Here is a 27494-nt window from a genome sequence, read left to right on the forward strand (position 1 = left end):
GTGGGGTCAAGGGTCACCCAAGATGGCGGCGTCCAGGAGGCGCTGAGGCGTGGAGCGGAGGATGGCGCTGGCGGCGCTGGCGGCCGGGGCTCGGCTGGGGAGGCAGCTGAGCGGGCCGGGCCCAGGGCTGAGGCCGGGGCGAGGGCACCGGACGGCGGCCGGGCGCTCGCGGAGCTTGCGCGAGGCGGACGCACCCGTGTTCCAGTACGTGGGCGAGCGGGCTGCCCGTGCCGACCGCATCTTCGTGTGGGGCTTCAGCTTCTCCGGGGCGCTGGGCGTGCCCACCTTCGTGCTGCCCAGCGCTGGGCCCAAGCACCGCGCCGGCTCGCGGCCGCCCCGCAGGATCCAGCCCGTGCCCTACCGCCTGGAGCTGGACCAGAAGGTGCGGGCCGGGGCTCTGTCCCTCCGTCGCACCCTCCGGCCTCCGCCACTGCTCCCCGAGGCCCTCTGCGAGAAGTTGGGAGGCTGGGTGGTCCAATGTCGGGGAGGAGGACCCTCGAGCGGGCTGCAGGCCCGGGAGGGGAGGGCGTTAGGGCGCTGCTCACATTTAACGAGTGGCCGAAACGTGCCCCTTTCGGCCCAGACAGGCGTCATTGGCACGTCACCCCCGGAGTCGGGGTTATCACCACAGTCACAGTTTAATTTCGTTGTGGTTACAGAATATACTTTCTTTAATTTCAGCCCTTTTAAATGTATTGAGACTTTGTTTTATAGGCCAGCATATGGTCTTCTCTGGACAATGTTCCATGTGTGCTTGAAAGGGATGTGTATTCTGCTGTTGTCTGGGCGGAGTTGATGTCAGGTCAAGTTAGTAACTTCTTGGTGGACCTATTATTTGCTCCAACTGCTGTCCACCACCTCAGGCAGCTGCAGTGTTCATCGTTAGCTGCTGATTGTTTTCAGCAAATATCCCTGGGGGAAAAAGGCTGTTTGCCCTGCGTGGTATCTGGGTCAGGTCAAATAAATAGAGCCTTGTGCATGGGGTCTTCCAGGGAACCACCAGACAGATCCACCAGACAGATCAGATGAGAATGCTCTGGAAATGGAGCTTTGAAGTTCCTCCGCACCCTTTCTGCCTCTTCCAGTGGCTGCTAGACTGCCGGTTTTCGCTGTGGTTGTGAGCTGTTGCCTTTCAGAGCTACTGCAGAGCTGAGCAGAGGTGGATGGGAATAGGTCAAGTTGAAATGCTGCAAAGCTTGCTGTTCTTACTGAGACTCAGCTGCTTTTCTCGAGTAAACATTCCCTAGATTGTTTTAAGGTCTTTGGTTGATTTCCAGAGTTCTGAAAAAAATGATTCTGACGTTGGCCAGTGTTCTCTTTGCTCCACCATTTTCACTGATATCACTCAGTCCGTGTCCTTTTAATGTCATTACTGATATGGTTGGATCACATCTGCCATCTTGCTATTTATTTCTTTAGGTCTTTGGTTTCTCTGTTCGTCCTTTGCTGCCTTCTTTTGTGTTAAATAGGTATTTTGGGGTACCTTTTAAATTCCTTTGTTGGGTGTTTTGCCCTATATTTGAGGTTTTTCTTGGGATTACAATATGTATCTTAATTTAGCACAGTCTGTGTTAGGTTATTAGTGACCTAATTCTGGAAACAAAAACAAAAACAAACTATAGCAACTTTGTTCCAACAAAGCTCCAGTTCCTCCTCTCTCCCTTGTGGGGTTATTGTGATATATATTTACATTTTAAGCCCAGTAATACAACTTTATAGTTATTATTTTATGCAGTTGTCTTTTGAATCATTTAAGAGACAAAAAGACAAAAGATATTCATGCAGTGATTTCTAGTTACCTTTATAATTACTTTAGCTGGTGCTCTTCATTTCTTCTGATTTTTTTTTCTTTTTTTGTTACCATTTCCTGTCATTTCCTTTCAGCCTGAAGGACTCCTTCAGTACTTGTCAAGGCAGGTTTGCTGAATTCTTTGTTTGGGAAGGTCTTTATTTCTTTTCTTTTTTTTTTTTTTAAAGATTTTATTTATTTATTTGACAGAGAGAATGAGCACAAGCGGGGGGAGTGGCAGGCAGAGGCAGAGGGAGAAGCAGGCTCCCCACAGAGAAGGGGGAGCCCGATGTGGGACTCGATCCCAGGACCCTGGGATCATGACCTGAGCCGAAGGCAGCCGCTTAACTGACTGAGCCACCCAGGTGCCCCTGGGAAGGTCTTTATTTAAGGATAGCTTTGCTGCTTACAGAATTAAAAAAATTTTTTTTTTAAGATTTTATTTATTTTGACAGAGAGACAGAGAGGCACAGCGAGAGAAGGAACACAAGCAGGGGGAGTGGGAGAGGGAGAAGCAGGCACCTGGCTAAGCAGGGAGCCCAATGCGGGGCTCAATCCCAGGACCCTGGGATCATGACCTGAGCCGAAGGCAGACGCTTAACGACGGAGCCACCCAGGCGCCCCGCTGCTTACAGAATTAATTCTTGGTGGACAGTTTTTATCTTTTCAGCACTTTGAATATGTCATTCTGGTTTCTGGTCTCCCTTGTTTCTGATAAGAACTTAGCTATTAATCTTATTGTTGTTCTCTTGTCCTTGATGAGTCCATTTTCTTTTGATACTTTCAAGATTTTTCTCCTTCCGAGATAGACGAGATCCGGCGCCTTCAGGCTGGTATGGCGATAGACTTGTTAACAGTTTAACTGTGACTTGTTGAGTAACTTTGATCTGTAGATTTATGTTTTTCATAAAATTTGGTAAGTTTTCTGTCATTATTTTATTTTATTTTTTTTAAAGATTTTATTTATTTGACAGAGAGAGACACAGCGAGAGAGGGAACACAAGCAGGGGGAGCGCGAGAGGGAGAAGCAGGCTTCCTGCGGAGCAAGGAGCCCAATGCGGGGCTGGATCCCAGGACCCTGGGATCACGACCTGAGCCGAAGGCAGACGCCCAGCGACTGAACCACCCAGGCGCCCCTTCTGTCATTATTTTAAGCATTTTTTTCTGTCCTTTCTCTCTTGCCTTCCTGGGGTTCTCATTACATAGATGTTGATACACTTGATATTGTCTCATAGGTCATAGGTCTCTGAGTCACTATTCTTTTTTTTTATCCTGATCTTCAGAATGAATAATCTCAGTTGATATTTCTTCAGGTTAACTGCTTCTTTCTTCTGTCATCTCAAATTTGCTTCTGAGCCTGTTAGTGAATTCTTTATTTTGGTTACTGTATTTTACAACTCTAGAAATTCCATTTAGCTTTTTAATGTTTTTATTTCTGTATTCAAATTCCATAGTTGTGAAGACATTGTCGTCATATTTTCCTTTAGGTCTCTATAAATTTTATATTTTAAAGATTTTATTAATTATTTATTTTGAGTAATCTCTACCCCCAACGTGGGGCTCGAACTCACAACCCTGAGATCAAGAGTTGCATGCGCGGGCGCCTGGGTGGCTCAGATGGTTAAGCGTCTGCCTTCGGCTCAGGTCATGATTCCAGGGTCCTGGGATCGAGTCCCGCATCGGGCTCCCTGCTCCGTGGGAAGCCTGCTTCTCCCTCTGCCTCTCTCTCTCTCTATCTCTCATGAATAAATAATTAAAATCTTAAAAAAAAAAAAAAAAAGAGTTGCATGCTCTACGGACTGAGCCCGCCAGGCATTCCTTCTTTGAGTTTTTTAAACATGGCTTTATTTTTTATTTATTTTATTTTATTTATTTATTTTTAAAGATTTTATTTATTTGTCAGAGAGAGAGCACAAGCAGGGGGAGTGGCAGGCAGAGGAGGAAGCAGGCAGAGGGAGGAGCAGGCTCCCAGCTGAGCAGGGAGCCCAACTCGGGACTCAATCCCCGGACCCTGGGATCATGACCTGAGCTGAAGGCAGACACCTAACCGACTGAGCCATCCAGGCGCCTCCTAAACATGGTTTTAAAAATATTCTTTGGGGGCTCCTGGGTGGCTCAGTCGTTAAGCATCTGCCTTCGGCTCAGGTCATGATCCCGGGGTCCTGGGATCCAGCCCTGCATCGGGCTCCCCGCTCTGCAGGAAGCCTGCTTCTCCCTCTCCCGCTCCCCCTGCTTGTGTTCCTGCTCTCACTGTGTATCTCTCTGTCAAATAAATAAATAAAATCTTTAAAAAAAATATTCTTTGAACAATAGTTTATTGAAGTCTTTAATAAATCCAACATCTGGGTCCACTTACTGTCAGTTTCTGTTGGCTGCTTTTGTCCCTTCAGTGTAGGTCACACTTTCTTGTTTCTTTGCATGTCTTGTACTTTTTGGTAAAACTGGACTTTTTGGTGATATTTTATAGTTTTGGAATCATATTTTTCCCTTGAGGTTTTTTTGTTTGTTGGTTTTTTCTTTTTTTTTTAGTAACTTTTGTGGACTTCACATATAGAATCAGACTTCCATGCTGTGCATGGCCACTAATACCTTTGTTCAAGTTATTGATTTGTGTCTTTCCCCCCCCACCCCCCCCTCTCCCTTTCCTTAGCTTGGCTTCTTGAGTGTTGCCCTCTGTCTGCATACCTTTATGGTCAGCCAGTGATTTGGGTTTAAGCTTGTAAGGTTTCTGCTTTCTACCTTTGATTCTGTGTAAAGGTTGGGGACCACATTCAAAGATCACGCTGTTCTCAAGTCTCCTTCAGCTTTACTTGGTGCTGGGTCCTCAGGTCTCCCGTGTTCACTCACAGAGTTCCCCAATCAGCCGTGGATGTGTGCAGAGCCTTCTGTGGCAATTTTACTTCTAGGAGCTTTCCGTTACACTGCTGCCTGGTCTGCCTCTCCTCTTGCCCTGGTCAGGATTATAACCTCAGACTGGTCAAGTTGTGGATTTTCCTTGTTTGTTTCCTACTGAGTTCACTATGGGCATGAGTTTTCACCTTCTACCCCAAAGTAAGTGGCAACAAAGTTGATGGTTTTCATGGTCAACCCTGCCATTTTAAAACATATGTGCTTGGGACGCTTGGGTGGCCCAGTTGTTTAAGTGTCTGCCTTCGGCTCAGGTCATGATCTCAGAGTCCTGGCATGGAGTCCCGCACCGGGCTCCCTGCTCCTCGGGAAGCCTGTTTCTCCCTCTGTCTGCTGCTTCCCCTGCTTGTGCTCTCTCTCTCTCTGACAAATAAATAAATAAAATCTTAAAACAAACAAACAAACAAACCCCAAAACCCCACAAAAAACATATGTGCTGACTGAGTTGGAGTTGATGGAGCACCCCAGACGGGAAGTCTGCAGATTCCTGCTGTTGTTGCCTGAAGTTCTTGTTTCTTCTTCTTCCCCCCCCTTTTTTTTAAGTTTTATTTATTTAAGTAGTCTCTACACACAACGTGGGGCTCAAACTCACAACCCCGAGATTAAGAGTTGCAAGCTCTTCTGACTGAGCCAGCCAGGCACCCCTCCCTGTTACCTGAAGTTCTAGCAGTCTTTTACAAATAAACTTTTCTCGGTTTATTTGCCTTTGATTTCTCCATCCCTGAAATTTTTTTTTTTTTTTTTTAAGATTTTATTTATTTGAGGGGGAGAGAGAGAGAGAGACAGTGTGCGCGTGCACACACACAAGTGGGGAGAGGGGAAGAGAGAGAGAGGGAGAAGCAGACTCCCTGCTGAGCAGGGAGCCTGACGCAGGGCTCGATCCCAGGATCCTGGGATCATGACCTGAGCCAAAAGCAGATGCTTAACTGACTGAGCCACCCAGGTGCCCCAATACTATGTGTTCTTTGATTGGGCAAACAGCCTGTCATTTATTGCGGAGAAAACTTGATATCACAAATCAATTCATGCTTTATGGGAACTCTTTTTCAGATTTCATCTGTTGCCTGTGGCTATGGATTCACACTGCTATCCTCTAAAACTAAGGATGTGACTAAAGTTTGGGGTATGGGGCTCAACAAAGATTCCCAGCTTGGATTTCAGAGGAGCCGCAAAGATAAAAGTGAGTGTGCTGATGTTGGCTTCTCTGTGCTGTGATTGGTATGAAGGAGTTCCCTTTTGTTTTCAAGAATATGGTGACATAAACCAGACTAGCAGAACAGAAGAGATGGAGTCTTACACGGATGTTATTTGGGACCATCTGGAATAGATTGTTTGTCAGCCTCTTTGGTAATAACACTAAACCTTTAGGCAAAAGAGCCTTTGCTGATAAGTAAAAATGTTTCTCTTATTGTGCCTGACTTATAAACTTTTTTTAAAGATGTTATTTATTTATTTGTTTGAGAGAGAGGGAGAGTGTGTGTGTGTGTGTGCGGAGGGAGAGGGAGAGAGAAAACCCCAAAGCAGACTCCGCACTGAGCATGGAGCCTGATGTGGGGCACGATCCCAGGACTCTGAGATCATGACCCAAACTGAAATCAAGAGTTGGATGCTTAACTGTCCAAGCCACCCAGGCACCTCGCCTGATTTATAAATTAAACTTTATCATAGATAGATATGCAAAAGAAAAAATGTAGTGTATATGGGGTTTGGTCCTATCTGTAGTTTCAGGCATCCATTGGGGATCTTGGAATGTATCCCACATGGATAAGGGGGGATGGCTGTACTGGACAGTATCTTTACTGTCTGGATAAACCTTTTCATTTTTTTTCTTGTTTCCTTATTCATATGCAAATACATTTTTGCACAGTTTTGATCAGTGTGTATTTTCTGCTGACCTTGCCCTATAGAGGAGGACCGTTCTTCGGTCAAGGGTATACGAGTAGCTGTGCTCCCCTGCGAGAACCTCCAAACAAGCTCTCAAAATTCTTTTATAAGTCAGTACTGAAGTCTCTTTTAGCTATAAGATGCCACATTGCATTTGTTATACCTTTCATTGGGAGGATGTTTAGGTATACACAGAAATGGACAGAGTCGTGTAAGGCATGCCAGCGTCAGTTACCAACTCAGCCAGTTTGGTTTTGTTCATTTCCTGTACCTTCCCCTCAATAATTTTAAGCAACTCCCAGCATTATTAATTTCATTAGTAAATATTTCAGTACGTATCTAAAAAAAAAAAATAAGGACCTTGGGGCGCCTGGGTGGCTCAGTTGGTTAAGCGTCTGCCTTTGGCTCAGGTCATGGCCCCAGGGTCCTGGGATCAAGTCTGCATCAGGCTCTCTGCTCCGTAGGGAGCCTGCTTCTCCCTCTCCCTCTGCCTGCCGCTCTGCCTACTTGTGCTCTTTCTCTCTCAAATAAATAAAGAAAATTAAAAAAAAAAATAAGGACCTTAAAAAAACAGTAAATGCAACATCATTTCACACCTAAAAATAATGAACAATATAATCCCTTTATGTTACCCAATATCCAGTCAGTGGTCAAATTGTCAGTTATCTCATAAATGTCATTAGATTTTTATTTTATTTTATTTTTTTTAAGATTTTTATTTTTTTGAGAGAGAGAGAATGAGACAGAGAGCATGAGGGGGAGGAGGGTCAGAGGGAAAAGGAGACTCCCTGCCGAGCAGGGAGCCCAACGCGGGACTCGATCCCAGGATCCTGGGATCATGACCTGAGCCGAAGGCAGTTGCATAACCAACTGAGCCACCCAGGTGCCCTAGATTTTTATTTTATTTTTTAAAAATTCGTTTGAATTAGTATCCAGATAAGGTCCAGATGTTGCAATCAGTTGATAAAATTTTTATTTTTATTTTATTTATTTATTATTATTATTTTTTAAGATTTTATTTGACAGAGAGAGACACAGTGAGAGAGGGAACACAAGCAGGGGGAATGGGAGAGGGAGAAGCAGGCCTCCCGCGGAGCAGGGAGCCCAATGCGGGGCTCGATCCCAGGACCCTGGGATCGTGACCTGAGCCGAAGGCAGACGCCCAATGACTGAGCCACCAAGGCACCCCTTTATTTTTTATTTTTTTTAAAGTAGGTTCCGCACCCAACGTGGGGCTTGAACTCAGGGCCCTGAGATCAAGAGTCCCATGCTCTACCGACTGGGCCAGCCAGGCACCCCAGTTGCTAAGACTTTTAAAAGTCTTTTAAGTCTATTTAATCTTTTTTTTTTTGAAGCTTATTTACTGAAAAAATTATATTGGCAACCAACTCAGCCAACTGTATTTGTGAAACAAAGAAATAAAGGCTTACTTTTTTTTAAAAAAAAAAAAAGGGAAGAAAAGAGAAGAGGGACGCCTGGCTGGTTCAGTTGGTGAAGTGTGCGACTCTTGATTTCGGGGTTGTGGGTTCGAGCCCTACAGTGGGTGTAGAGATTACTTAAAGATAAAATCTTTAAAAAACTAAAAAAAAAAAAAAAATCACACTGTTTATCCTATAGAATTCTCCAGTCTGGAGTTTGCTGTGGTTCTGTTTAAGTTCCTGATAGCTGTATTTACTGCCAGGTTCCGCTTAAATGATACATATTTACTGCTTCCCAGGCCCTTAGGGGTCTATGCAGATAGTAATAGGAGATGTGTACGCTAACACTGTCTGTAGAGTGACTTCTAAGAAACTTTCCCCTTACTTAAAAATCAAAATTTTCAGGGGCACTTGGGTGGCTCAGTTGGTAGAGTGTGCAACTCCAGGATCTCAGGGTCATGAGTTTGAGCCCCACGTTGGGTGTAGAGCTTACTGTAATTAATTAACAAATTCATTAAGAAAAGTTTAATTTTAAAGATTTTATTTTATTTTCAAAGTAATCTCTATATTCAACATGGGGCTCGAGCTCACGAGCCTGAGATCAAGAGTCTCATGCTCTACCGACCGAGCCAGCCAGGCGCCCCTAAAATTTTCTTTTTTGACTAGAGAGCTTATTTGCATACTTCAGAATCCTACAGGTGCAGTAGAGTATATGGTGAAAAGGCTGCTTTCTGCCTCTGTCCTCCCAGCCGTACAGTTTTTCTCCCTGAAGACAACCTGTGTTAACAGTTTCCAGTTTCTCCTTCTGGAGAGATGTAATGCATATGCAAGCAGATGCTTCTACATATTCTTTTCCCCACTTTTTAATACAAGCGGTATCGTTACCGGTTAGTGGGTCTTACAGGAGGAAAATGCCTTCATTCTCCTTAGATGCAAATGGTGTTAATTGACACGGGAAGGCTCATTGGAGCCAGTGGGGTGCAGCGGGTCCGGACCTGGGGCCTGGGGCTCTCGTCTTAGCTCTGCCACTAGCTTATGTGCCTTGATGAGTCACTCTGATCTGTGACTGTGGGGCGGTGTGGGGGTCGGACAGCATGATGCTGTGACTCTCTGTCCGTGTGACGCGTCGTGAACCTGCACGTTCTTTCAGCCAGGGGATATGAGTATGTTCTGGAGCCCTCGCCTGTCCCACTACCTCTGGACAGACCTCAGGAGACGCAGGTGCTGCAGGTCTCCTGTGGCAGAGCCCACTCTCTCATCCTGACAGACCGTGAAGGAGGTGAGTTGGCCTGTTCCAGGTTCATGGAGGGTGGGGGGGACCCCTTGGCCTTGGCTTGAAGCTGGTTCGTTTGATGGAACCACATGTAGTTAGTGAGGCTCCTGGCATTTCCCGAGCAAATCGGGAGGATGGCTCAAGATCACCACATTGGGCAGATCCTGCCAGCTCTTTTATGTTCTCTGCTCTCTGCGATTCTTCGAAAACCTCAGGTATTTATAAATGTGACAGTGCGCACCAGGTCGCCTTAGCAAGGCCTCCCACCCACTTGCTTTGCCGTGAAGTCACTGAGCCGGGCTGTGCGTGTAGATGGTGTTTTGTGTTGTGAAAGGAGCCTGTTTGCTAGCACTTTTTCAGCTGTTGGGCTTTCAGAGTCCACATAACACGGACTCTCCCGAAGAGTGATTGTTTCCAGGGAAAGGCCCTCTTGACTAAATGTTTCCAATTTCATTTTCTGGCTAAGTGTGCTTTGTGGGAAAAGGCAAAGGTGGTGTTCAGGAACTCTTTCAAGAGCAGCTTTGGCAGGGCGCCTGGGTGGCTCAGTCGTTAAGCGTCTGCCTTCGGCTCGGGTCATGATCCCAGGGTCCTGGGATCGAGCCTTGTGTCGGGCTCCCTGCTCGGTGGGAAGCTGCTTCTCCCTCTCCCTCTGCCCCTGCTTGTGTTCCCTCTCTCTCTGTGTCTCTCTCTGTCAAATAAATAAATAAAATCTTTAAAAAAAAAAAAAGAGAGTACCTTTGGCATGGAGGGCAACTTGCCCTCTGGTGACAGGTCCAGGGAGTGGGGGTTCTGGGGCCTTCCCCAGGGGGTGCTTGGCTCGGAACGTGGCATTTGTGAGAGGTGGAACAAGGACCTGCAGGGGAAGGCAGAGGGGACCGTCAAAGTGGCCCAGGCTGTTGCTGCAGGGCCAGGCCCCAGCACACCTGTGGGCGTGTCTGCAAAGGCTGGGGGTGTCAGGGAAACCGGGCGCTTAGGGTGAGTGGTTGGACTAAGACCACTTCTGAGACCCCCTTGCAAGGCCTCACATTCTGGGATCCCATGAACCTGCAGAGCTGATTTCACTGGTGGTGTTCCTCTTCAGTCTTCAGCATGGGAAACAATTCTTACGGGCAGTGTGGAAGAAACGTGGTCGAAAATGAAATTTACAGGTGAGTTCCCCAAAGGACTTCCCCAAATCGTGTTAAGCATTTAACATTTCTCGTGTGGTTACTAAGTGATAGACCCACAGAGCAGGAAATGGCACTCTTCCCCCTGCTTGAGAGGGGCGGTGAGAAGTCACTGGAAAGCTGTGGAGGGTATTGTTCCATTGCGGGTTGAGCTCCATATGGTAGCTTGGTGGAAGGGAGGGAGGTCGGGTGTTGATTGTGGTGTGTAGAACTTCTTTTGAATTAGTTTTTTATATTTACCAATTTGATTGACTTTAAAAATTCTTCTCTGTTCCATTCTTATTTATTTCAGTGTTTTTTTTTTCCCCAAGATTTTATTTTTAAGTAATCTCTACACCCAACGTGGGGCTCAGACTCAGCCCCGAAATCAAGAGTCGCACGCTCTACCCATTGAGCCAGACCCTTATTTATTTTGGTCTTTAAAAAAATTCCCCTCTCCTTCCTCACATTATGCTGTTGGGTCTAAATACAAGTCTCACCTCTGACAGCATATTAAAATCCCCAAAGGTGGGGGACACCTGGATGGCTCGGTCTGTTAAGCATCTGCCTTTGGCTCAGGTCATGATCCCAGGGTCCTGGGATCAAGCCCTACATTGGGCTCCCTGCTCAGTGGGAACCTGCTTCTCCCTCTGCCGCTCCCCCTGCTTGTGCACTCTCTCTCTGTCTCTCTGACAAATAAATAAATAAAATCTTAAAAAAAAAAAATCACCCGAGGCGGTGGGGGGGCACCTGGTTGGCTCAGTCCGTAGAGCATGCGACTCTTGATCTTGGGGTTATGAGTTTGAGCCCCACATTGGGCATGGAGCCTATTTAAAAAAAAAAAAAATCACCAAAGGGTTGTTGTTTTGTTTTGCTCCCATGCTTAGGCCTTCCTCTGCCCTATATTTGACTTTGAGAGTTTCCCTAACAGTTAACTGTATGCATGTGGGGTCCGTCAGTTAGGGGTGATGGGCGGGGGCAGAACTACACAGTGCTTTTACCTTGACCATATCTCTTGCTTCTCCCTAAATTGCTCCTGACCTAAATTGCTCCTGGCTTCAGCGAAAGTCACAAAGTCAACAGAATGCAGGACTTCGATGGGCAGGTGGTCCAGGTAAGAGGCACATGCTGAGAGCCACTCATCTAGCCCTTGGGGGTGCCTTTGCAGGGGTGAAAGGTGGGGGGGTGGGATGATGGCAAATTGGTTAGGGCAATTATCTCAATTAATAAACTATTTTAGTAAAAATTATTGCCTGCCTCCTGTAGGTCAGGAGGGTATTGGTTTCCACTAGGTTATGGGGGTACAGAGTTTAATAAGGTTTGGGGGGCTAACACTCTAAGGGGGCGGCACAGGTTAAGCTAGCTGTGTGTGTCCCAGGCTGTCCATATCTTGCTCGGTGCAGAGCCTGGCACATGGTCAGTACTTACAATAAATACTTAAATACATAAGCGGATGCTTACAGGAAGGGCCCTGAGAGCACAGAAGGAGAATTGTTAAGTCTCCCAGGGGTGGAGTGGGAGGGGGAGAAGGCATCGTGGGAGATGGCAGAGGCGTGTATCAGATAGACCAGGGCTGGGTGGTAGGAAAGGTGTTATGGTAGAAGGAGGGGGCAGCCTGAGGGCTTGGAAGGGAAGATGGGGAGCTAGTGACAAAGATCGGAGGCCAGTAGGGAGGCTGAGGAGGGGAATGGGGAGGAGTGAGGCTTATGGAGGAGGGGACTGAGCAAGAATAAGATGTGGAGGCCGTGCAGGGCAGCCTGTTGGGCCCGGCTGGCTCGCCGCTTGGGAGTGGTAGGGAATGTGGGGAGCTTTGGGTCCATCGATCGACCAGGACACTGGGCTTCCAAGGATTTCTCTTTAGCCTCACCGCTGTTTGTCTGACAGGTGGTTTGTGGCCAGGACCATAGCCTGTTCCTGACGGACAAAGGAGAAGTCTACTCTTGTGGCTGGGGCGCCGACGGGCAAACAGGTAGTAGGCCCTTCCCCCCGGGGATGGTGCACTAGGGAGCTGTGAGCTGTAGGGTGAAAAGTGAAAGCCCCGCTTGCTGGAGATGACCATGGTTGACAGTTTCCCGGTGCCATTCCAGAAACTAGCTATCACAGGTGACACTTCCTGTGGCCTCCCTGCCCTTCCTTGCTGGGCTTGGCGTCCAGCCGTGCAGGCCCCCTGCAGTCACTTCCTGGAGCCGGCCTCCTCTTGTAGCCAGAGGGCCTTGACACAAGCCGACCTTGCCTGGAATGCCTGTCTTCGCTCTCCTTTTCATCCGTTAGGCCTCATCTTGGGTGTCCATCTCTTCCGGGAAGTCTTTCTGGGCCATCCTTCCTAAAATGATTGTCCTCCTCCCTTGCAGATTCTATCTCAGTATCCTGTTCCTTTCTTTTGTAATCCTTCCCAATTTGAGTTATTAAGAAAAACAAAACAAAACAAAACCAAAAACAACAAACCAAACTTTTTTTTAAAGATTTTATTTATTTATTTGTTAGAGAGAGAGAGAGCGCGCACAAGCGGGGGGAGGGGCAGGCAGCGGGAGAAGCGGGCTCACTGCTGAGTGGGGAGCCCGATGCGGGACTCAGTACCAGGACCCTGGGATCATGACCTGAGCCCAAGGCAGACGCTTAACCGACTGAGCCACCCAGGTGTCCCTGAGAGTGACCATCTTTTTATAAGTTCACAGGCCTGGCTTATTTTCTGTCTTCCGAAACATGCACTCTGTTCTTTGCCCATTTGCTGACTTATTTATCTTTTTCCTGTTAATTTTTAGGCATTTTTTATCCTGTCCCTGTATTTTTTGTGATTCTAGTGTCACACGTGTTTTTTCCCAGAGTGGGGCTTGCCTTTTTGTCCATCCGCTTCAGTTTTGAATTTTAACTGTATTTTTTTCATTGCTTATCGCTTCCTTTTCAGATTTACCTGGCCATTTTCGATAGTCTCTTATTCCTGCTTTTGTTTCTTTAAACATTGCCCCCAGTTCTTTTTTTTATTTTGTTGGTTTGGTTTACTCTGACTCACAGGGGCGTCTTTCCTTGTGTGTTGAGTAACTTTTGACCGTGGGCTCCTATTTCGTTGAATTGAACTTGCGGAAACTGGAAGGGCCTAAATGGAGATGCTTTCCTCCAGAGGGGGTTCAGGTTGGCTTTTGCCTGTTGCTAAGGGGTGCTTCGAGTCTGACGTTGCCCTGGGTCCCATTGTGGAAGCCTGGTTTAAAGCAGGGAGTCGGGGGTGTGCGATCTGCCCTGGTCTGCTGCCCGGGGCTCTCCTTCTGTCACATGCGGATGGTGACATGTGTCCCGATAGCCTCTGGCCCGCCCTGCCTTTTCCCCTGTTCACTGTCTACCATGCCAGTGAGCTAGTTTCGGCTTACTGTTATTTTGGGGGGTGTTGTGGGGGGTGGGATGGGCTCTGAGTGATTTCCTTTATTCTCTGGTAAGCCCAACGACAGTGCATTGGAGATCGCTTGTTGCAGCATTCCATGTGTGTATTCTCATAGGGTCCCCAGGCCTCATTGTGTCATGCTGTTCTGTCTCGTCAACGTTTCTAACTTGAATCAGACTTAGAAAGCCTCCACGGTTTTAAAAATAAACGCTCACTCTTCTGTTCGTTCCTCCTCTGAGAGAGCGTGGAGAAGGAAGCCATAGCGCGCGCAGAGGACCAGATCAGCCTTGCCGAGCTGCTCCTTGTAAAGCGTTTGACACTGTGCTCGGCATGTAGGAAGCCGGTGGAAGTGTCTGTTCCCAGAGTCAGTAGCTGGGAGTAATGCTTGGCCGTTGTGGCAGGTCTGGGTCACTACCGTATCACCAGCGTGCCCACCAAGCTGGCCGGGGACCTGGCCGGAGTGCACGTCGTGCAGGTGGCCACCCACGGCGATTGCTGCCTGGCCGTGTCTGCTGAGGGCGGCCTCTTCGGTTGGGGGAACTCGGAGTACCTGCAGCTGGCCGCCGTCACCGACTCCACACAGGTACGGGTCGCTCACAGCGCCGCCCGGGAGGTTTGGAATTACAGAGGGTTACGGGCGTTTATGAGGTTCTTCAGGGGCGCCTGGGCGGCTCGGTTGGTTGGGTGTCCGACTCTTGATTGCAGCTCATGTCCTGATCTCAGGGTCGTGGGCCCCGTGCTCTGTCGGGAGACTGCTGGCGATTCTTTCCCTCGCCCCCTGCCCCTTTCCTGCTTGTGTGCGTGTGCCCGCGCTCACTCTCTTTCTCAAATAAATAAATCTTTAAAGAAAACAAAAGCCTCTTCAGCGAAGTGTTACGTGGGATGTGCAGTTTAGGCCCAGTCACCTGTAAGACCGCCTCTTCCTGGCCAGCTGCTCAGAGTCTGGAACGAAAGCTGGGGGTCAAAGCCATGGTTCTCCAGCCTCCAGTGCGGTAGTCCTTAGAGCAGGCCGTTGGGTGCGCCTGTGCGCCCCGTCCCAGTCTGAAAGGGGTAGGAGCTCCCATGGTGTCCCCATGCGCTTCCTGTTGCCGTGTATATTCCTGCCACACAGAGCGTGCAGGTCACAAGTGTGCACGTGCCCCCCTCCCCGCCCCCCAGGCAGCAGGACACGCACAGGACTTCAGGAACCACTGCCTGTGGCCTGTCCCCACCGCCCCCGCCTTCTCACCGAAGGGAGCCAGCCTCCGTACAGTAAGGCAGGGTTTAAGCATGAAGGGGAGTCACAGGTGAAAACAAAAAGTAGAGCTCACTGCATGATGAATCTCCATGTATCTCTCACCTGCGTTCAACAGTTCTCAACTAAGGGCCTATTTAAAAGAACAGACAAAACCAAACCCCACCCCCACTCAGAAACCCGAGACACAATTCACCATTTTCAAGTGTAGAATTTAGTGGTTTTTAGTGTAGTCTTGAGTTGTGCAGCCATCTAATTCCAGAACATTTTCTTTACCCTCCTTCCCCCCCAAAAAACAACCCCATACCCCTAATGGCCAGTTTTTGTTGCTATCTGCTTCTCTGCCCTGGATTTTTTTTTTAGAGAGAGAGAGAGCATGTGCAAGGGGGTGGGCAGGAGAGAGGGAGAGAGAGAGAATCTCAAGCATGCTCCTTGCGGAGTGTGGAGCCTGACGTGGGGCTCGATCCCAAGACCCTGAGATCACGATCTGAGCTGAAACCAAGAGTCGGACCTCAACCAACTGAGCCACCCAGGTGCCCCTGCCCTGGATTATTTTGCAGTAAATCCCAGACATCATATTTTTTTTTTTTTTAAAGATTTTATTTATTTATTTGAGAGGGAGAGAGAATGAGAGAGAGCACATGAGAGGGGGGAGGGTCAGAGGGAGAAGCAGGCTCCCCGCTGAGCAGGGAGCCCGATGCGGGACTCGATCCAGGGACTCCGGGATCATGACCCGAGCCGAAGGCAGTCGCCCAACCAACCGAGCCACCCAGGCGCCCCATCATATTTTATCCATAAAAGTTTCTATATGTCTCTCTAAAAGATTAGGACTATTTAAAAAATATACTTTATTCCTTAATACTATTAAACTTCTGACATATACAGAGGGTTTTAAATATGTATTTTTTTTAAAGATTTATTTATTTATTTTAGAGAGAGAGAACAGAAGAGGGAGAGGGAGAGAGGGAATCTCAAGCAGATTCCTTGCTATGCACGGAGCCTGACACGGGGGTTCGACCCCAAGACCCTGAGATCACGACCTGAGCTGAAACTGAGAGTCGGTCGCTTAACTGACTGAGCCACCCAGGTGCCCCTGCCCTGGATTATTTTGCAGTAAATCCCAGACGTCATATTTTTTTTTTTCTTTAAAGATTTTATTTATTTATTTGACAGAGATAAAGAGGGAACACAAGCAGGGGGAGTGGGAGAGGGAGAAGCAGGCTTCCCACCAAGCCGGGAGCCTGATGTGGGGCTCGAGCCCATGACCCTGGGGTCATGACCTCAGCCAACGGCAGATGCTTAACGACTGAACCACTCAGGCACCCCCAGATGTCATATATTATCCATAAAAGTTTACATATGTCTCTCTAAAAGATAAGGACTAATTAAAAAATACACTTTATTCCTTAATACTGTCAAACTTCTGACAACATACAGAAGGTTTTAAATATTTATTTTTTAAAGATTTATTCATTTGAGAGGGCAAGAGAGTGGGTGGGGGGCAGAGGGGGAAAGAGAGAGAGAGAGAATCTCAAGCAGACTCCCTGCTGTGCACGGAGCCTGAAACGGGGCTCGATCCCAAGACCCTGAGATCACGACCTGAGCTGAAACTGAGAGTCGGTCGCTTAACTGACCGCATCACCCAGGCGCCCCTTAAATATGTATTAATAAAGAGATCAGCCCAGAGGGAAACTAAAGGTCAGCGAACAGGATGAGGAGAAGCATTCCCTGTGGTCCGGCCCAGTGGCTAGAAGCTGTGGCAGATACGGTTCTGAGCTTCCCAGTTAAGCCAAAGCAGAGAAGAAAACAAGCCCATTTAAATGATTCATTGTTTCTATAAGATAAACAAATAACGTGTTCAGGAAAATTGTTGCTCTTCCTGCTCCCAAGTCCTGAGAACCTGTCCCCCACAGCCTTCCTGTGGCGGACAGATCCGGGGGTCATGGCACTGTTACCCCTGCATAACAGATGACCCCAGCACTTCGTGATTGCACCCAACACACATTTATTGTCTCACAGTTTCTGTGGGTCAGGAATCCAGGGGTCTCCAGATTTATTCCTCAGTAGAGGCACCAAGACCAAATCCCGCTGGAAAGCTGAGTTGGCCACACTTCATTCTGCAAACCCTTGACCCTCGTGTCTCTCGTTCTCGGCAGCAGATCTGGCCCGATTCATAGAGAAAACATATGCTATCAGATACGAGTGCCCTCAGTTTCCCACTCTGAGTCCTCTACCCTCCAGGCTTCCCCTGTGACGCGATTCTCCTCCCTACGTCCCGGGTCCCGTCTCCTCCCGCCTTCTCAGGAGCCCTCCTCCATCTGCTGGGCCTTCTTCCCCACAGCTCCAACCTCTCCTTCTCCACTGGTCCCTCCCCGTCTGTCCTTCCACCCGACCCATGCGGCCTCCACCTGCAGACTCCCCGTGTGGACTTCCCGCTCTCCACCCAGACTGCTCTTCGGGGGTCCACACGTCTATATCCCCAGACATTTCCACTCGGCTGTCTCTGGGCACAGTGACTTGCGCATCACCCACACCCCAGTCTTCCACTGTGTCCCAGGTCCCCTCACATGGCCTCTGGAAATCCTCCTCTTCTTAGTACCCCTGCTGGCTCCCCATTGTGCTCAGGAGAAAAACTAATTCCTTACCGGGGTCCACGACCTCCTGCCGACCTGGGCTCTATATCTCCCCTCAGGCTTCCACTTCAGCCTCTCTGACCTTGTTCAGGCCCCCTGAAGGCGGCCCGCTCACCCCTTGCCCCACGCACGGGCCAGCTCCACTCCTGGTCACCCCTGCTCATCCTTGAGGTCCCAGGATAAAATGAAGCCTTCCAGGTCCTTCCCTGATGCTCCTCCCCGCAAACTCGATCAGGTTCCCCGACATTCACTCTCTGAGACCCTGGACTCTACTTCATTGCATTCAGTGCAAATTAATTTGGGGTTAATTTTGGCTGGCCTCTTACCTTTTCCACTGGACTCCGCTCTGAGAGAGGGACCAAGTCACTTCCTCCCTGTTGAATCCCAGCACCTGGTTAGATCTTTAGTGTGTCTTGGACGTTCAGGAAATACTTATAGATTGTGTCAGCGAACTGGGACTTCTCTACTTTGCACACGAGACAGAGCATTTCCGAGTTCTCGCTGGTTTGTCTTCCTAACAGTGTGGCTCTGGTTTGGATTCAGGTGAACGTCCCCCGGTGCTTGCCCTTCTCAGGAGTGGGGAAGGTGAAGCAGGCCGCGTGTGGTGGTACAGGATGTGCCGTGTTAAATGGTGAGACCCTCCTGCGGGCGCTTCGTCGGGGAGCTCTAGGTGGGTTGGGTGGGGCACGGCTCAGGGGCCACCGGAGTCTTGGCTGTGGGAAGGCCTGGTTAGACTGGGCTCAGTTTCATAGACGGTGAGGGTGACGTTCTTGACAGAAGGATAGTAGCCATGATTCAGATGTAGACAAATAGACGGTGACGGGGCCGAGTCCTTCCAACCTCTGTAATAATAGCAGACCTCTGGGATCTGCTCCTGCCTCTCCCTTCGCCTGGGCCGGAGACTCAGCCCTGCCTTCCCCAGGGAGGCTGTGCCAGAAGAGAAGAGAGAAGGGCAGAGAGGAGAAGGGCCGTCAGGTGTGGATACCGAGGCCCATGGCCCTGGGACTACATGTCTGGCACCGCTGAGGAGCATTAAACCTATGACCAAAATACTCATTTCTGAGACTTTTAGGAATCTGGCCAGAGGTTGGTTGTGTACTTGGCTTGCTCTCACAATCGGTGTGAAACGCAGAACATCTGTGTGGGAAAAATCGTCCTTCTGAGCCTCCCCTGTGCTCGCCCGGCTGCTGAGTGACAGATGACCCGGGCCCGTCCCAGTTACGCTCCGGATGTGGGAAGTTTGTGTCCTGAGATGGGTTAGCTGGCTAGACGTCCACCACAGGCGAGAATTGGAAAGAGGAGAGAAGAAACATGATTTTAGATCTCTGTCCGTGTGTTCTTGCCAAGCAAGGAGGGGGGAAAAAAAAACCCATCCGCGTGGATACAGTGGATCTTGGTGGTGCGGTCTGAATTTCCAGTGAGGGCGGGCTGTGCTTGGTTCGCCTGACTGACCACTGTGCTCTAACGCAGGAGAAGGACAGGTTTTCGTCTGGGGCTACGGAATTCTTGGGAAAGGACCGAACCTTGTGGAAAGTGCGCTTCCCGAGGTGATCCCGCCCACTCTCTTCGGCCTGACGGAGTTCAACCCGGAAGTCCACGTTTCCCTCATCCGATGTGGCCTCAGCCACTTTGCTGCCCTGACCAGTAAGTGGCCAAGCCCGAGCAACCCTGGGGGCTGGCAGAGCTTAGCTGTGTCAGGTGAAGCCGCAGCCTCACGCTGCACTCTCCCTTCTCTGTGTGGACCCTTCCAGAGAGCGGCTAAGCCACGAGTTGCTTGGCCTTGAGGTCCTGTGATGTGCATTTCTCTTCATCCTGGAGTCCTGTGTTTTTGGTTCATTTGGCTTGTGGTCAGGCTAACGGTAAAGCGAGTTTCCTCAAGAGGGCGCCAGTTGGTGGTAGGAGAGGGGTACCAGCAGACGGCTGCAGAGGGGTCTGGCGAATCCACGGTGGGTAACCAGGAGGTGATGTGTGGGACGGCAGGAGGTGGGTCTGGAAGCCCATCCTGTGGTTTCTCGGAGGCCAGTCTGCCCGAGTCCTCCAGAGGGATCAGAGGCCACGATGGAGGTTTTCGCAAAGCGTTGCCAGATTACAAAGCCATCAAATATCCCGTGACTCGCGGGCGTCTGGCTGGCGTATCCACTGTGTCTTACTCCACCTCGGTGAGCGTTGCTGGTTCGGTTTGCCGCTCTGTCGCTGACTTAACAGTCAGATTGAACTAAATTCATTTCACGTTGTGATTCTCAAGTAAATTCGCGGTTTCCTTGCGATTAGAAAATCTTCTCATTTCATGGGAAGTAATTGTTTTCTTTTGAAACAGCTGGGCTGGGATGTTGAGTTTGGGTCGTTCTGAGTCACAGGAGTTTTTTGAAGCTGTTTTGCTTGAGCCAATGAGAATCCGTATGGCCGAATTCTGGAGGCAACAAAGATCTATTTTCCAGGATATTTCCGGGCTTAAACTCTGCGCAGAGTCACATTCTTGGAAATTTATACGAAGTGTTCGACTGCAGTGGACTGTTTTCTGTTTGCTGTCATGCCTTGTGGCCGCTGTGGGTCCCATTGATTTTCCCCAGGACCCGGTGGCCACCCTCCACGTGCTGGTTACTGCCCCTTAGAAGGGGGAGTGCCAGAGCTGGGGTTTCTGCCGCGTCTGTGGGCCCAGCATTTGCATCCTGCCAGCTGGGGGTTGGCGTCGGTCGGTTTACCCTGAGGTCTGCTCACGTTTTTTTGCGGGGGGGGGCAGACTGAATTGTTCTGTTGAACAGATAAAATCTGAGGGGGGAGGACCGAGGAGGATGGTGAGATCAGAGGGCTGAGACTGCTCATAACAAAGGGGCTGTGGGTGGTGCCCTGCCAGGGCTGGGGGCCCGTCCTGCAGGTTGGCATTCCCAGGGCCCCCCTCTGCCTTCAGTCTGCTGGGCTGTCCTCCTCCCTCGTGGCACTTTTTATAATTTGTAAACATCCATTTTTACAGTGAGGTTTGCTCAAGTGTCTGGGTCTTGCTCTGTGACTCGCCACAGCCCCATGAGGACAGGGACCGTGCGTGTTCAGTCGCTGCCCTGTCCCAGCTCCTGGCACATGGATGAAGACCTGGCCCACAGAGGCGCTGGTCACTGTATCTCTTGACCCAATGGTCCCAGGATACGGAAAGCAGACAAGGAATGACAGATCGTCCTGCTTCTCACCCAGTCAGGGCGTGACCTGGGCTCGAGAGGGGCTCAGCTGTCAGGCTTTGAGAAGGGGGTGTGCAGAAGGGGCAAGCAGAGCGGGCTGTGTGTGGAGCCGCCTGGCCCCAGAGCACCGCGCCTGCACCAGTCCCCCGCGTGACGGACGCAGCGTGCATCCATTCAAAGGAAAGCATTAAGGCTGGGTAGAAATTGAAATTGAACAGAGGGCCCTGTTGGTTCCTGGTTCTAGAAGGCCTGTTCTCATGACCCTCCTCCTGGAGACTTGCTCTTGGTCTAGCCCCAACCAAACTACCATTTTCCTTTCTTTGCAGACAAAGGAGAGCTGTTTGTGTGGGGCAAGAACATCCGAGGGTGCCTGGGCATCGGTCGCCTGGAAGACCAGTATTTCCCGTGGAGGGTAAGGCTGTGCAGGGCGGGCTTGAGGGTGCACCCGCCGCGCGGGGCTCCATCAGTGTGCAGCTGGGCCAGCGCCAGGGCTCTGGGAACGGCTCCCCCTCTCCTGTCCTGGCTGCCCCCTCCTGCCCCGCGGCTTCAGGGGAGGCCCCGTCATGGTGAGGAGCCCGAGCAGGCGCCCAGCTCATGGCTCACTGCCCTTAGCTCTGTCCCGGGGCCTGCTGAGCGAGCAGCCTGCCGGAGCGGGGAGCAGCCTGGCTGAGGGTTCCAGTCCCTCGGCGCCCTGGAAGAAGCCTTGTTACAGGCTGTCCGTGGGCACGTGGAGTGGGGAAACAGAGGCACGCCAGCGCCCCAGAGAGGAGCAGGCCGTATGCAGGCCGGGCGCCGTGAGGCCCTGAGAGGGACAGATTGGAAATGACGAAGTTGGTGCGCCAGGAGCTGTTTACAGAGGCCTGTGTGGAGGAATGTTTTACAGCGAAGTGAAAAGAGAGCAGGATGGGGTATTATGTTGAGCGAAATAAGTCAGAGAAAGACATGTATCATATGACCTCACTGATATGAGGAATTCTTAATTGCAGGAAACAAACTGAGGGTTGCTGGAGTGTGGGGTGGGGTGGGAGGGATGGGGTGACTGGGTGATAGACACTGGGGAGGGTATGTGCTCTGGTAAGCGCTGTGAATTGTGCAAGACTGTTGAATCTCAGATCTGTACCTCTGAAACAAATAATGCAATATATGTTAAGAAAAAAAAAAAGAAGAAGGTAGCGGGAGGGGAAGAATGAAGCGGGGGAATTCGGAGGGGTGGACGAACCATGAGAGACGATGGACTCTGAAAAACAAACTGAGGGTTCTAGAGGGGAGGGGGGTGGGAGGATGGGTTAGCCTGGTGGTGGGTATTGAGGAGGGCACGTTCTGCATGGAGCACTGGGTGTTGTGCACAAACAATGAATCATGGAACACTACATCTAAAAATCTAAAACTAATGATGTAACGTACGGGGATTAACATAAGAATAAAAAAATTAAAAAAAAAAAAGAGAGCAGGATGTTTAATATTTAGAGTGCCTTACCACAGCCACCAAAGTAAAAAAATAAAAGCTTTCCTTAGGGAGAGGATGCAATTATACAAAAAGAGGCTCATTTAAAAATTAAAGGGGAAAAAGGTTCTTTCCTAAATTGTAGTTTATCTTAGTATTGTTTATAAGTTCTCCTAAAACAAAACAGAACAAAAAGCTCTTCATATTTTTGCAAACGGAACATATGTACGTGGTACAAGAGGTATTATGAAAAATAAGTCTCCTATCTCTTGTCCCGGAGGCAGCCACTGGTACTGGTCTCTTATGTTTCCTTCCAGACGTAGTCTCTGCGTCGAGAGGCATGTGCACGCACGTGCTTAAGTATCTTCTTTGCAGGTTGGATTTTAATAGCGTGTTTTGAAATCGTGTAAAGCATTTTTTTAAAACCTCATGTGAAAATGCAAAAGCAGTGTATAACTTAAATAAAATCAGGATTTGTCTGTCAAAAACCCGCTGTAAGACGTTTCAAGGCCTCCATATTTGGGGCATTGTTTCCCTTGGCCGTGGGCTGTCCTGGTTCCTAGTGACCTCGGTAGGCCCTGACCCCTTTATAAAAACTGGAGGTGCCGTCTCTAAGAAAACAGGTCAGAATGGGGGCTTTCTGTTTGCTAGAAAGAAATGGTTGTGGACCGGGGTTGGGCGCAGACTGGTTGGTGCTCGCTCACTAGTCCCCAGCCCGGGATCCCCCTTACAGGCAAGGAATGGGCAGCCGCTTGGTGGACAATGGGGGGCAGGGCAGGTGCTGCGAGCGTCGATGGTGTGGAGACCCCTCTCGCTGTCGTGGTAGTTCCTCACTTCTCGCCGAGGAGAAGCTTGGCGAGCGGCAGAGCGGCTGGGTTTTGGATGCACGACCGTTGTGCCGGGTGTGGGGGGCTCCCCACCTGCTTCCCTTTCCCCCACATTACAGTGAAGATCACCCATGCAATAAGATTTGGAATCTGATCTCACTGTCCTGTCCAAATGGCCGGGGGTTGGTGCCCACTGTGGGGCCGGAACCACCCGGGTGCCGAGGCCACTTGCTGTTCAGACCAGAGCCCCCCTCCGTGGACTCCTTACTCGCCAAGTGGCCCTCTGGGAATGTCGCTCCCTGTACCCCTGCTGTCAGGGAGGGGACACCCAGGCCGTGTCCCCGACAGCTGTTCCCCTTGGCACACTGGCTGAGCCCTCTGTGCTTGTGGGGTTGGGAGGACCAGCCGAGGAGAGCACCTTCCAGCGTGGTGCTGAGGACCTGGCCCTTGCCGTGCTCTGGGGGCGCGGAGCTGTCAGCCTGGGCTCTGGGGGATGGTGGTGGCCCGAACTGGGTTTGGGATCAGCGGGGTTGGATTCCTTAAAGATCAGATTCGCCTCATGTTGGGTAGTGGGATCTTAGTCCATTCTATTCTTTTGCACTCTTTTTTTTTAACGACAGGTAATTTTTATTCTTTAAAAATTTGTATTTTCTTATTAATCTTTGGTGGGAGAACTGTTATATCACTTTAAAAGTATTCCAAGAAGGGGGAAAAAAAGAGTAAAGCCCTATTTGTAGCTCCTACAATGGCACTAACTAGTTATTCCCAGAGCCCCAGAGCCGGGGCTGCTTTGAAGGTCTGAAGGCCCAGCGAGTGACACCTGCGCCCTCCCCCGCCCCGACTCAAACCTCTCCTTCCAGAAGCTTTCCTGGAGGTTAACCTGTCGCGCACTGACACAGAGCTCGGTGGGTCAGTGAGCTCTTCAAGGCCACTCATCCCGTAAGAGGCAGGGCCCAGAGTCAGACTCTGGTGTGTCTGACTTGACATTTCACCATGCTGCCCTCCCCTGCGAGGGCCCAGAGTTGGAGAATCAGGTCCCCAGTGGTGGGGAGGAGGCGGGGACATGCCCCCCAGGTCTCTACAGGGGCCCCCTCCGACCTACCTGGTGGCACTACCGGATTAGGCCCCCGGGGCAAGCGTTGGAATGGCCTTCCCCCATCACCCACCCCTGTCTGAGGGGCAGCAGTGCTGTCCCGTGTGCCGGCGTCTTGCTTTCCTTCCATCCTCAGGACAGCCCACGAAACGCCCCCCCCCCCGCCCCCCGGCCTGCAGCTGTGGTCGCTGACCTCAGGCATCGGCGGGGCTGCCCTGTCTCACGGCCACGTGGCAGGTGGGGCTGCGACGTGAACTGGGGGCTCTGCCTGCAGACTCTGCAGCCCCTCGCCGCACGCCCTCGGGTCGGACCGGCTTGGGTTGGGGCGCACGGGCTGGCAGGCCCTCTGGCTGCCTGGCCCCTTCCCACACGGCCCCGGGCCCCAGGCGGGGTGCCTCGGGGAGCAGATGTGTCGGGGCCGTGAAGGAACTTGCAGATGCAGCCAAGTCAGGGAGCAGCCAGTTCAGGGCTCCTTCTCAGCCCCCCACCTTTCTCCTGGGGGCGTTTAAGACCTTGTCGTCGTGAAGAGGGACATTCCTGATGCCGCTCAAACTTGTAAGAGTGTGTAACGAGTCCTTCAGGCTGGTCGTGGTGCAGTTTTTGGAACTGTTTCCCTTTGCAAGAATGTAGCGAGTGTAAATTGGTTTAGAAGAGACGCTTCATTTCACCCGGACGAGGATGCGTCGCACCCATGCCCGAGCGCAGTGTCGTCTTGGACTCCGTTCAGAGACCGTCAGAGACCGAGAGCCCGCGCGCCGGGGGGAGCGGGGACCGCGGGGGCCGAGCGGGCTCCGAGGCCAGGCTCGGCCGCGACCATCCTCCCGGCCCGCCAACCAGGGCCAGGTGGTTACTCTGCTGGGGCTCTCATGGCCAGAGCACTCGGGGACGAGGACAGGGGTGCTTAAGTGCCGCAGCGTGGGGCCTGGGGAGCGCCGCGGGCAGCAGTCTCCCCAGGAAGGTCAAGATCGCGCGCTCTAATGGCCCGGGGAGGTTGCTAGGAGTTCACCTGGGCCCGTCACCACAGAGCGGTGCATTTCCTGCTGCTTCCGTGGCCAGCCTGGAACGCTTCCTGCACCTTCAGGCCTTGGCGAGGAACCGGGGGCCACTGCTGCGCGTTTGTTCAGCGATTTCTGTGATAGGCGTCGCTAAGCACGTTGGTTTAGGGACGGAGGGGCAGGCAGCACGGCTCGCTCGCCAGCATCCATTTGCCCGGTGGCCCAGAGCCCTTAACGGACTTGTCTCCCCGCGCTGCAGGCCCCGGGGTCTGGGGTCACCGCCGCCGTCCGTGGTGTTCAGGCCAGACCGTCTGGATGAGGCCCCGCCCCCGGCCCGCTCACTACATCCACAGGCTGTGACAGATGCCCGTTCCAGCTCTCCCGCTGCCTGGCAGAGCAGGGCCCCGGGGGGGGGGGGGTCGAGTTGGGATCTGCACGGACTGAACAGCAGTGTCCGCATCCTGCAAGCGTCCGAGCGCTCGGCCCGGCATGATTAGTGACTTACAAGCTGCCCTCTGAGAAACACGGTTCTCGCCTGTGCTGCTCATGCTTGCCTCAGGAACCTCGGGAGGGACAGCGGAAACCAGTTAGAAGGGGTTTCCAGTTCAGAGGGAAGGTGGGAATACAGGGGCAGATGCCGACGGTGGGGGGGTTAAAACGTACCTAATACCGGGGCGCCTGCCCGGCTCAGTGGGCGGAGCGCATGACTCTTGATCTCGGGGCTGTGAGTTCGAGCCCCACGGTGGGTGTAGAGATTACTTAAAAATAAAATCAGAAGAAAAAAAGGGATTTAATATCTTTTAATTGATGTAGCCATGAGAGGGTCTTACCTATTGAAAATAACGATAGTAACAGTCTAACCAGAGGAAGACAAGCACCCCTCCTCTGGAGAACCGGCCGGGCTCTGGGGACGTGGAAGTCCTGGTGTCGTGGGCACACCTGGGGCCGGCTGGGGCGGCCGTCTCCAGGGCCAGCCTGTTCGGCAGCGAGAGTCATTTTAAAGGCCGGCCGGAGCCTCTACATCGGCCTTAGGGCTGCTCCCATGGGTGGGCGCTGTTGGCAGGACTGCCCGCAGGGCCTGTGGCCCCCTCTGCGACACAGTAGACCTCCCTCCTCGAGGGTGCACATCGTTCGGGAAACAGCCGGCCCGGAGCTGAGGCTGATGGCGCGCGCGGCTGAAGGTGCCGGCCGGGGGCCTCCTTCCCAGAGCAGGGGTTTCTTGCGCTCCAGGCAGCCCTGGGGTGACCCCGAGGAAAGGTCACTGAGCTCCTGCCTCGGGAGCAGGTGTTGACCTCTGGCGGGGTCGTGCACAGGGGGGAGTAGCCTCTGGGGGAGCTGCGGGCTCCAGCAGCCTCTCCAATGGGTGGGTAGGAAGAATCATGTCTGCCATTGGCTGGGTGGGACGCTGGGGTGACTGTTCGCGTGCTCATCGGAACTGCCCTGCCGGCTGGGTGGAAGCATCCCCATCTCTGGGGGGGGGGTAAGTCACCCACCAAGAGGCAGAGCCAGGCTCAGGCCCAGGTTGGGCCTCCTCCAAACCATGTCCCCTCACGCTGTGCTGGGTCTTGTTTTGCAGGTGACCATGCCTGGGGAGCCCGTGGATGTGGCGTGTGGTGTGGATCACATGGTGACTCTGGCCAAGTCTTTCGTCTGAAGCCCCTCCCTGACCCGCTGGAGCCCGGAACCCGGCCTCAGAACCACTGGGACTGCTTGGCAGAGGCCCCCGGCGGGGCTCTTGCTGGGGGTCAGAGAGGATCCGGGCCCTTGGTGACGCGTGATGCTCTCTGTCAGTGCCCTTAGCAAGAACGGACGGGAAGTCCCGGGACTCAGGGCCCCTCTCCGGCTGAGGGTGAGACCTGCTGCATTCACCACGGGATGGCTGTCCTCATCAGGCCAAGCACCAGTGAGAGGGATCCCTATTACTGACCCGAGCAGCTGGTCTGGGGGAAGCTTAGCTCTCCGGCATGCCATTTTGTTTGTTCTTAAAGGTGGCCCGACGGACTCTAGTGGCCGGGTGGGCTTCTGTAAGCCTCCGACCACAGCAGAGCTCATGGTGGGCGTGTGGGCATCAGGGCGAGCCCCAGCCTGACTGAGGGAGCCAGGCTGAGAAGCCCCTGCAGGAGTTAGAGCGAGGCCAGGTTCTTGTGCACCGAACACCCCCCGCAAAAGCTTGGCTGGAGGGCCAGCCTCGGAGAAGAGATTGAGAAATTGTGGAAAACAATTTGAGGTAGTACCATAAACTTGGCCTTCCGTTTAAAAACGTCTTTGAAAAATCTCTTTTAGAATAAAGTCTATTTTCTGCCTTTTTA

General features: G+C 51.4%; 1 protein-coding gene across 5 annotated transcripts; it reads left to right on the forward strand.

Annotated features, from left to right (window-relative positions):
- On the forward strand, positions 1-27494 carry RCC1L (RCC1 like). Of its 5 annotated transcripts, none has more exons than XR_014145248.1 (11): positions 1-382; positions 5747-5876; positions 9149-9277; positions 10353-10419; positions 11479-11530; positions 12301-12385; positions 14191-14372; positions 18178-18287; positions 19127-19304; positions 21153-21238; positions 26762-26815. XR_014145248.1 is itself a non-coding variant. In XM_081819601.1 (11 exons), exons 1-11 carry the CDS (start codon positions 62-64, stop codon positions 26983-26985), a joined length of 1560 nt encoding a protein of 519 aa, XP_081675727.1. In that variant the 5' UTR covers positions 3-61; the 3' UTR covers positions 26986-27494. The 5 variants fall into 5 exon arrangements, 4 of the variants coding, with proteins under 4 accessions (XP_081675727.1, XP_081675729.1, XP_081675730.1 ...); XM_081819601.1 differs by having other exon boundaries at positions 3-382; positions 19127-19300; positions 26762-27494; XM_081819603.1 differs by having other exon boundaries at positions 3-382; positions 18200-18287; positions 26762-27494.

This window comes from Leptonychotes weddellii, chromosome 5 (genome assembly GCF_054177405.1).
Source record: "Leptonychotes weddellii isolate Sample4059 chromosome 5, ASM5417740v2, whole genome shotgun sequence".
NCBI classification, from domain to species: Eukaryota; Metazoa; Chordata; class Mammalia; order Carnivora; family Phocidae; genus Leptonychotes; species Leptonychotes weddellii.